At 45.3% G+C, this 10799-nt stretch overlaps 1 protein-coding gene across 2 annotated transcripts in view; it reads right to left on the reverse strand.

The window, feature by feature from the left end:
• The window catches only part of LOC131878019 (ecdysone-induced protein 74EF-like), a gene marked incomplete in the record, with an annotated part of 45843 nt that overhangs the window by 1564 nt on the left and 33480 nt on the right, over positions 1–10799 (reverse strand). For both annotated transcript variants that reach the window (XM_059223914.1, XM_059223916.1), the window contains 5 exon segments: positions 1–445; positions 522–1041; positions 6487–6672; positions 8273–8416; positions 9627–9884. In XM_059223914.1, coding sequence (XP_059079897.1) covers positions 331–445; positions 522–1041; positions 6487–6672; positions 8273–8416; positions 9627–9884 — 1223 coding nt within the window.

A 10799-nucleotide genomic window follows, 5' to 3' on the forward strand; every position in this document is an offset into this window, starting at 1 on the left:
GGGGAAAATATATTAAAACATTAAAACCAGTTTGAAAATAACAAAACACGAGAAAAAGAGTGAGAAATGGTAGAATAAAAAAAAAGGAATCAGTTGAAGGGAAGAGCTTGAGAGAAAAATGGGATCAGGGAGGGAAGTAAATTCTGGAGGTTGCGTGAGGTTTCTTTTACGAGCGAATAGCAGATTGTACTTTGCGGGCGAACAAACTCAAATTTTGCCTCGATCAATCGGGTTCTTGGTTAGCGTTCCATCCAACACTTCCAAGAAATGCGGAAGCCGTATCAGATCTTGTTCTGTTGGTGTGTTGCTGTTCATCGTTTTGTGTCAGTATTATGAGCCAGTACAGTCCACTTCGACGATCTCTCCAATTTTGGGGACATCCACGAACTGATAGACCAAGCGTTGCCCATCAACTTTGGCCAGAATTCCCCGTTGGTAGTAATACCTAGAATGCAATGATGAACCGACAATTAGTCATCCGGGGTCCATTGAATTTCCTTGTGGATAAACTTGGAACTCACCTTAATGCCCTGCCCATGGTTTCGTAATTCATATCAGGTTTGTTTTTGTGAAGGCCCCAGAGCCGGGAGACGGCCTTGGAGTCCACCAGTTTGAAGACGCCTTTCTCGCGGTTCGTCCACTTGATGTAGCGTGGGCAGCTCTCTTTGTCTTGTAGCAGTTTCAGGAGAAATTCCCACAAGTAAGTCGTGGTGCCTTCCCGGGATTTACGCTTCAGTGGAACACCATCCGGGCCCACTTTGGGTTTGCGTACTTTCTTCTTCATTTTGAGACCCGTTGGGAAAGAACCGAATGCACTGGGATAGCCTCCCACGCCCCCAGAGCTGTATATCCCACTTTCGTCCGTGCTGGAATTGGGTGAGTGCAGGTGATGATGAGGATGAGAATGACCGCCCACTGGGGGAGTGCCCAGCATTGGTGAGGAGTTGCCAAAATGCCCAGAGAGATGATCGGCAGCAGACGCATGACCATTGCTCACGATGCCCGGAGTCGAATAACCAAACATAGAGTGGAGAGGATGTTCTAAAAATGGAACGAGACAAAGGTCATTAGATAAATTAGATTGACATTATTACACCATTGTATGCCAACGACGTTTAAATTGAGCTTATGTAATCTATGCCTCTTTTACTGTAGGTATTATTAATTGGTTCGAATTGATTTCATTCAACGATCATGATTTAGTTTTTGTCTTCACGTGGAAGTATGGATTGGGCTGCCGCCTTCTCTCTGTTCCTTGAGCTGCAAGTAAATACACCGCATCGTCTCAAGGAAGGCCTATAGCTTCATAGAATAGCCCATCCGTAGCTTTAGTGATACCATGAGTACAAAAACCATTGTTACAAAAGCAACAATCAAGGCGTGACGACGAAGACTCATGCCAAAGTATTTTACTACCAACTGCGTTTGGAAGGGGGAAGACGAAGAAGGCTCTCCAAACCTGCTTGAGACGGCTTGGAGTCGGCTCTTGTCGCTCTTGGCATTGAGAGCACGGCATCCAGCCAAGCAACTAGGTAGAGTAGTCTCTGTCTGTTCGTAGTTGTCGAGCAGTCAGTTGGTAAAGCGTCACTCAAACAGGCAACATCTTGACCTTGAACATGGCTAAAATGGCTGCCCAAGGCGGCTGGAGAGCTTGGGCTTCCGCTTTGAAGCAACAACTTTGGGATTTGAGAGTCAAGGGGGAAAAAGATGGCCTAGCGACATGACGGACAACTGTTGGAGAGCTTCGATTGAATACGGGGCATAACGTACAGTAGTACAGCGGTTCGTCTACATACACGCGAGTTCCTCCTGCCAGCGTGATTGTTCTTGATTTCCGTGAGTCGCAGTTTGCATAGGCAAAGTATATGGGAACTTCTTTTAGCAAGTAACAAATCCCCGGGAGCCATACATTTTGTGGAGGAAGTTAAATGTTAGGCCATCAAGATCGTTATTACATCACACAGAGAACCTGCTGGCATAACCATAATGTCAAGGACTTTGAGCAAAGAGTTTGGCGTCCGCGATACTACTTGTGCTTTACAAAACTAGCTCTTTATCAACGGCTTTCAAAATCTCGGATCCTGTTTTGAACGGCTTCGAAGAGCAACCAGCAATCCCAGACAGAATGGTTGGGAGGAGGTGCAGAATGACTTCGATGAGGATGATAATCATGATGATGTGGAAGAAAAACACCTGGATAAGCTCCTCCTCCTCCTCCTCCTCGCTCTTTTCCATCCATCCATGGCCATGATCCTGAATCTTTTCCACACGAAAACAAGAGACGAGTCTTTCGGAGAACTGCCAGTATTCACGTACCTCGAGAAACAGTCACTCAGTCACCAGGAAGAGGGTTGAAAGCAGCAAGCAACAGGAGGGCCCCTTCAAGTCAAGTGACTCAGATTTGGCGGGCAAAAGACTCTTTTTCACGGGAATAAGTAACTTTTTAACGACTTCCTTTTCATGGCGAGCAATCATACAAGAAATAGCTCCTAATGCCACCACTAGAGCCTTATGGCAGAGCCGTAGAGTCAGGGGAGGAAATAGGATCAAAAACAGTCAGGCCAGGCTGCCATTGCTACTTCACTTCTTTATCCGGGGAAGTATCGGGAACTTCCCTTGTTTTTTCGTCATCATCTGTCTCTTGGTTGATCCTCCGCCGAGTGTTGATGTAAAATGCCCTCTGATTGGGGTGGGTTGACAAGCAAACCACCAAGCTCTCTCAACCACAAAGTCATCCTTGTCGATGGTAAGGAAGAGGAAACGTTGGAGAAGTTCGATAGATGGATAGGTGGACCATGAGGGAAGTAGGGACGGAAGAGGGGAGGGGTGCTTTGATTTAGGATTCACATGGGAAAATCAAAGCTGAATGAGGATGGTCGCTGGCGACAAAGTCCTCGCCGCAAACTGGGGACACAATTGGGATGAAAACCTCAAAGTGTAGTAGTTGTAGTTGTCAAGGTTGGATGACTAATGCAACCCGGATGAATGGTGCCTAAGGTACCGCTCATGAAGTCTGGCGAAAAGTTGATCATCAGAGCGATCATCATTATCATCATGCAGCTTTTCAATGAGCTACGAGAACATCTTCCTTCTTCCCTTTCCTCGAAGTCTCTCCAACTAACTGTCTCTGGATATCTCTCCAGGGATCGCAATCGTTTTCCTGCATTTCTCCCACTGCCAGCTAACACCAGCGAACCCATGTCCCCGGATGAAGAGTCGAACTTCCTGTCGGTTGAGTTGACCTTCCAAGTTGGCGATGCCTGATTCTGATATGATCGGGGCCAATAAGAGCTCTTGAGACCGTGCCGGGGATGAAAATGACCGTTGAGGTCTTGACCTCCATGGAATTCCAAGTGAAAAATCACTCGTCTCCTTTGGCCCACAAAACCGGGAATTCGTTAAAGTCAATGAGGCACCTGAATGGCCAGCCACTCGTTCTCTCAGACAGTTGGTCAAACCGACTGATTTTCAAGTCAATGACCAAGAAGGCAGATCAAAATGACCAGATGTGAGTGGCAGGGTTGATGAAATGAGTGACCTCTGAGGCCAAAGACGGAGAGGATTGACAACCAATTCCGGGATATCTGAGCGGATGAAGGAGCAAAATATCAATCATTCATATTGGAACATCCTCCTACTTGTATGTATCCCAGCATTCCTCCCTGCCTCAATGATTCAACTCGTTGTGATATTTTTTCGCCAACCTAGAGCTTCTTCCTTCCTCAGACAAAGGTTCCATTCATAATTGAATTCAATTCCGCTCAGCAAATCTCTGCACCAATCACGTTGGTTGTCTCCAACCACTGGTTTCGGCCTGTCTACGTGTGAGTGTGTGTGTGTGATCTCGAGTCTTTGTTTATTGTGGGATGGAGAGCTGCTTGCGGCTTGCGTCTCTCTGGCCAGGAAGCTCTCCGGAGGCTTTTGATACTAGCCTTCCTCAAGTCAACGGCAGTACGACTCCATACAGATGTAGCAGTGTAGCAGTGCAGTAGCGCAGTAGAGCTTCGTCTTTCCTGCTTCTTTATTTTCCGTTTGCTTTCGTGACGTCATTTGGCCTTGAACTGCCAGATCCCAGGGCGGCTTAGCCGATCCTCCATCCAACTACTTGCTCCAACACATCCACCACTTCCAGCTCCAACATCATCCTTGTCGAGGTGTACTTGGCTTGCGAGCGTCCCCTTGGTGCGGCGGCCTAACTTGGTCTCCATGGTCTCCTTGTACTGAGAACTTACCGCCTTGGGCGCAGGAATGTGACTGTTGCTCAAGTGTTGAATCTCGACCACGCACAGTATACCCATGCACACATACTAGGTGCACTAAGTACAGCAGGCAACATGATCATCTCGCTCGGTAAAGAACGAAGAAGCACAAGACCAAGGAGCAGAGGGACTGAAACATACATAGTACAATCTGAAGATACAGAGACTCTCCTTCTTTGTTTTAGTGCGGATTTTTTTGTAGCCTTGGTATCGTAAAATACCGACATGTCTCGCAGCTAACAGTGGATGTGAGGCAAATTTACGACATTTTAATGCCACTCTCAGACAAAGCTGAATGGACTGTGAGCCACATCATTATGTTTGTACGCCCCGCAATGCCCAGTTGAGGTGATCCTTTTTAAATCTTAAATGACAAAGGAATGGTTCCAAGCCAAGCCAAGCTTCACTTTTACTTTCGTCGGGAAGGTCAAGTCCACACAAACAAAAACAACAAAGTTCGTCTTGTTTGTGCTTCAGCGGTTGCTTCTCGAGACTCTTCAATGACCCATTTCAGCTTGGACGAGGGGGTTCTTCTGTAAACAACTCAATTGGCTTTCCCACGGAGCCAAAAATAGATATTTCTGCCAACTTAGCCCACTGAACGGATTAAAGCCACAATTGATCGTAAGAAAAGATTTCAACAAGACATCAATACTACTGCTGAATAACTCCCTGGCTTTTGAACAGCCGTGTTTTTTATTTTCCCCCATTCTTCCAGGAAATTTGACCAAGGGTAAGCTGTGAAAGCGTGACCCTATCCATCTTTATTTGACATCCGGCCTGAGGCTATCTCCTACTGTTCAACCCTAAAAACAAGGCGCACAGATTGGACCGTTTAGCCAAAGCATTGCCTCATTACAACCCCCACCCAAACCCGTTCCTCGTCCATTTGGCTTTTTCTTAAGCAACACAATGTCTTCCATTTCGTTGGGTGTTGACCCAACCGGAGACGGACACGGAGCCTGGGCAACGAAATTGAAACCCCAACCCCCAAATAAGCAGGGTGCGGCGGACCTTGGAAAGTCCCCGTCGTAAACAGGAGGAAAATGCCAATAATAAAAACAAGCTCGTTGCCCTTCTGGCTGAAGTGAGATGAGTAGTACTTGGTAGTAGTGCCCAGTACTCTTCTTCTTTCACCATCACCACTAACGGCGGCAACATCATCAACAACAACAACAATTGCACTCTTTGGGTGGATGGAAAGGGTTTGGGAGCTTGTCACCGTCTGCACCTCTTCCTTCGAAAACAAGATGTAATGATGAAGATAAGCATTGGCAGGCTCTTTGAGTGGACAGGGAGAGAGGAAATCATTATTATCGCTTGTGTGTCCGTGTCCGTCCGTGTCTGTCGTCTCTTGCACATGGACATTGGTCAGAAGGGATGCCAGACACCTTTCTTGCACCTTGAACAAGGTCTCATGATGCCGTCGTTTCCATTGGGAAGCATGAAGATGCACTCCTGGAGTGGTTATTCCCCCTGGGGAGAATTTTTTTATGCCATTTGACAGACTGGAAGCGTTTTGCATCCCGTGAGGTACCATAACTTCGAATGAGCACGACCATATTTCAAGTCTTAACTAATTATGGCCAACTTTTAGTGCCATAAAGACAATTTGGTGTCTACGTAGGTGGGTACGGCGGCGGGATCATCATAGAGTGTATCAAGTTCAAGGATACTAAATCACTGGCCATGCATGTGCCCTTTACTCAACGTGCCGTACAAGAGAGCAACAATGATGACTGGGAGCATTTGCAGGTGGCTGCTGGATATGGACCCTGTACATACGTACATACATACATACGGTACTTGAAGGAGAGGAGAAAGTAGCCAAAAAAGGTCTCAAATGTCAGTGCAGACAGGAAAAAGTTCCCAAAATTGCTGGGTAGGTTTTTTCCCCTGCTGGCCTATTGTCGCGTTGGAGAGTAGAAGCGACTGGGAAAACTTGCTGATGTTTGAATTTGAAAGCGATTGCAGACCCAGACACTCAAGTCAGCTACTTAGGCTACCAAGTGAGGACGAAAGAGCGAGAGAACGACAGAGAGAACGAGAAGCTCTTATGAACTTGAAAACGAAACTGCTGAGACTGATTATTTCCGCCGTTTTCTTTACATTGCAAAGGAACTCGATGGATTCCTCCGGAATGCACCCATCATCACGCTCTACGTAAGTCTATATGATATGGCAATGCGTGGCTGGTGTCTGAGTAATCGTTATTGTAAACACTTACCCGCAGGGGACCGGTTCGTAAATGGGTGTCTGGATTGTTGTTCGCCGTAGAAATGCGAGAACAAGCCCGTGATGGCCGCTGCCTGAGAGGTGGGAGCCGAGGACGGAAGGGGCGTGTTGTTGTGGGTGTGGTGATGATGATTATGACTAGGATTGCCCAACTCATGGTGACTTCTGCCAGACAGACCTAGAATCAGAAATAAATATGGATGCTCAAACTCCAGGGGTCTATTGATATTTCACGTTCCCAGATAGATTTTTTTTCCTCCAATGAGTACGTATTGTACTTTGAGCATTTGGCCTTGGAGACACACACCGTTTCTTTTTAGTCGTAAGTTCGAGAAATTTGATAAGGAAATCATATTTAGCAGTTTACATTCACTCTCATTGTCTGCATGATTTGAATTACATTCTTCGTCAAAATTTCTCCAAAACTCAAATAACTGCTGAATAAGCCTGAGTTGTCAATTGAAACAATTCTTCTGCACATTCATGCAAGCAGTCACAGGGAATTAACTTTCAAACGGTTTGCTAAGTGAGGAATATTTCACTTCTGCATTACTTATTGCTACAATGGCTAACTATTGAGAGATCCAATCAACTCACAAGTTCTGAAAACAAACATTTTTTGAATGAAAACTAATAGGTTCCAATATTTTCAACAAAGCCAGGTTGCCAAAGAATTATCGTATATTTCTAAATACCGCTCATTTTAAATGAGAAACCGTAAGTAGACATGGAATTCGAGCAAAGCTCTCTGGAACTGCCTTCGTCATCAACTCTTGGCACAGACAGACACAGACACAATAAAGATATTTCCTGACAAATATTTATGTAAAACTCCTATCCTCCATGAGTCTTCAAATACGTTCCAGTCGCGTCTCTCCCGTTACATTATTTACATAAGCATTATTCCTGCTTGGTTTTCCTCCCTGGAAATCACTCAGAGGGGATTTTCAGGGTTGTTTATGGTGATCTGCGATCTTTGGTCGTCTCTGGTAACTGTCTTGATCAGATTCATTCTGTCGCTCTTGAAACGCTAAGTTACACCGACTTGAAAACGGAAATGTGATAACTGGTTAAATTTCAAATTAAAACTTCATTTGCATTTTTTGATTGTAAAGTCCCTTACTCATGCAATCAAACCTTTGCTTGCTTTTGTTTCGCACGATCATGCATGGAACAGAAAAAAACAGATAGACAATCTGGAACTAACTGGCCCTCATTACAGATCGTTGTGAATGAGTGTTGTGGTGCTTTTCAAGGGGTCTTAAATGTGGATCAAGCTTATTGGGAGCCCCTTCGGAGGGGCTTTCGAAAAGGTCAATAATGTCACGTGCAATTACTCTTATTTTACGATTACTATGAGCTCTAAGCTCATCACAACCTTACATACGTAAAGAGAGATGGGCTTTCCACTAGCAGTATAAAAAAACTCCGAGAGAAGTATCACCAAACTTTTGTACTTGTTGAACTGGGGTAATTCCCTCCAAAGATGAAGAGGAATTACGTCGAGTGACACTTGCACATACAGATGGAATGAGGATATTTTTACTCTCAAAATATCGCCTACCTACGTCTTTTCCAAGCTGTCTGTTACACTAGCTCAAAAAAAACACACCCACCCACAGACCAGCGCACATAACAGAGTTTCGTACGCCTTGAACAACCCCAATCAACATTGTAAAGTAAGTACGACTACCAATCTAGCATTCATTTGGATCATTTTGACGCTGTACTCTGTTTGTTGAGACAAATAATGTAAGGCACCCAGAAAAATAACTCACCAGAAAGTAGCCTTTGCTGACTCCTCTGATGGTTGAGATGGTGATGAAGGTTGTGCAGTCGCTCATCGTCGGAATTGTGGGATGAGGAGGAGGGGTTGTCCACGTCAGACACGCCCGAATCTGCAGGACTAGGAGGCAACGAGCCTGGAATGGGGAATATAATATGACACCTTTTACTCAACACTAAGTACAACACATAGAATTTGCCAGGTTGGAGAGCAGTCTCTTTAGGTGTGGGTGGTTGAATGGATGAATACGTGGGTGCATTGAAGGCACAGAAAGAAGGCTAACAGCCGCCGCGTGGAGGTTTGGAATGTGTTAACCAATGTCCGATCCATTTGGCAATTGTTCCCCAGAAAAAAGGACTCTGAAATACTTATGTTACCAACAACCACTCGCCACCCACTGATCTTCCGCAGTTTACTCGATTTCACCCAATCATTATTCGATACCCCTGACCACGAAGCTCCTCGATCCTGAGACTACAAATATTGTACATTCGAATGCTCGTAAGCGGCTCGTGTAAACGATACTAACAACGGAAAAACAACTCAACCCAGCACTGCTTTAGTTTCAGACATACACGCACACAAACTTAGCTAAACTGCTTCGATCCCTTACAACAACAACAACAAAAGGAATTTCTGTCTACGTAGAAAATGACGGAACGAGACGAGGTTCGTCTTGTTTTTGTCTCCTCTCTCACAAATCATCAACATCTCGAATGAAGAGGATCTGCCTCGAGCTAGTTCCGGTTGACCCAACCAGATTGGAAAAGCCAAAGAAAGAGTTTTCGAACCTCCTTGGAGATCCCTTTCTAATTTGATCGACTCAAAAGGTTTCCTCAATTGCTAGATAATATGTTGTAATAGATGAAAGAAAAGTAAGAGAAAGCCTTACAACTTGACACTTTTTGGGAGATGAAGATGATAGCCTGTCTTATGATGTCCGATTATGTTGTTCTTTTATGGGTCAAATACGCCACCCCTCATCGCCAATAACAAATGTTCCTTATTTAATGCCAAAAAAACAACCGGTCAGAAACTCCATATGAGAGAAAGAAGGATCATTTGGAGTGCTTCGTTATGCAAACACACTGTACATAACGTACCTTGGGTGAATTAACCACTTCGATTTTCTGTTCAGATCGTTTTCTCTCCTTCTCTCTCAACTTTGAGGAGGAAAAAAGGAGCAAAGCTCAAACATTCCGCCTACGCATCATGATGACCTTGACTACTGTATGTAGTACATACACGATCCAATCTTTGAAGTGAGGGTGGAACTAGTCCTTGGATGTACTGAGCCACAATTTAGCAGCCAGAGTCACTTAGGGATAAAAAAACAACTAACTCACCATTAGGGTGCCTAATTTGTCCGTTGTTGGTGGTGTTATATCGACTTCCACTGACAGTGGCAGGATGAGGTGCGCCCATGGGCATGTGATGTGGCAAGACATAAGCAGTGCTGGAAGGTGGAGACACGGATGAGGACACGGAGGCGGCGGAGGCCGAGTTATGAACCTGCTCCTCGCCATTGCCGTAGATGTCCACGTTCCACCGTGCCACTTGCTTGCCGTTCTCGTGTCGAATGGCGGCATCGTTGACCAAATCAACTGGAAATGAGATGAAAAGTCATGGATGAATTCAACCGTGATAGGTGGGTGGGCGATAGATAATGCAGAATACATACAGTACTATTCGAACATTAGTACTCTTGTCATTGGCTTTGCCAAGAAAAAGGGGATGGCTCACAAGTTGCACACTTCAACAAACTTGTTTTCGATTGAATAAGTGTATCATCGACAAATGGTCGCCTCGTGTTTATTTATTGAGTGGATGACCTTGAGAACTGGCCTTTGGAGGAGCTTTTCTGAGCAAGCAGACCGCAAGCACGTCTATCTCTCCGTCAATGTTTGGCAAAGTCATTGCAAGCAAGGAAAAGCGTCTTCTTCCAAACGCCATACGTTCATTTCAATATAGCATGAGGATAGAATCTGAATACAGGAACTGCAAGACCTTGTCAACGGCAACAACCTTTTTANCAAAGTAGCAAGTATAACGTCATGTTCTAAGGCCCCAAACATGCATCTTTGGGAGCATACCAACTCTCGAGCAAAAAAAAGGAGGAAGCAAACGAGGAGCACAGCCAAAGAGTGGAGGGTAGACAGAAAGACTGAAAGCGCCGACAGGACTTCTGGACTCGACAGCAAGCACCGCCTTTGGAGGAATAATAGTTAGAACGAGATCGACACCAGCGAAGAGAGAGGCCAAGAAGGAGGAAAAGGCCGTTGAACGGAAATGGGAACAAGGTTTTGGGAACCGACAAAGGTTCGTCCGCTTTTTGGAAATAGTTTCCTCGTTCGTTGCTTAGGATTTGGCCTTGGAATGGTAAGGCCTTACCCAGTGGTAGTGGTGTCTGGTGTTGAGTAAGTGGAAGAGTGAGTGAGCGAGTGAACCAGTGAGTGAGTGAGTGAGTGAAAGCGAGGGAGGGCGCGAGAGGAATAACAAGAGAAGGACAAGGGAACCAC

The sequence above is a fragment of the Tigriopus californicus genome, chromosome 3, assembly GCF_007210705.1.
Source record: "Tigriopus californicus strain San Diego chromosome 3, Tcal_SD_v2.1, whole genome shotgun sequence".
In the NCBI taxonomy this organism is placed as follows: domain Eukaryota; kingdom Metazoa; phylum Arthropoda; class Copepoda; order Harpacticoida; family Harpacticidae; genus Tigriopus; species Tigriopus californicus.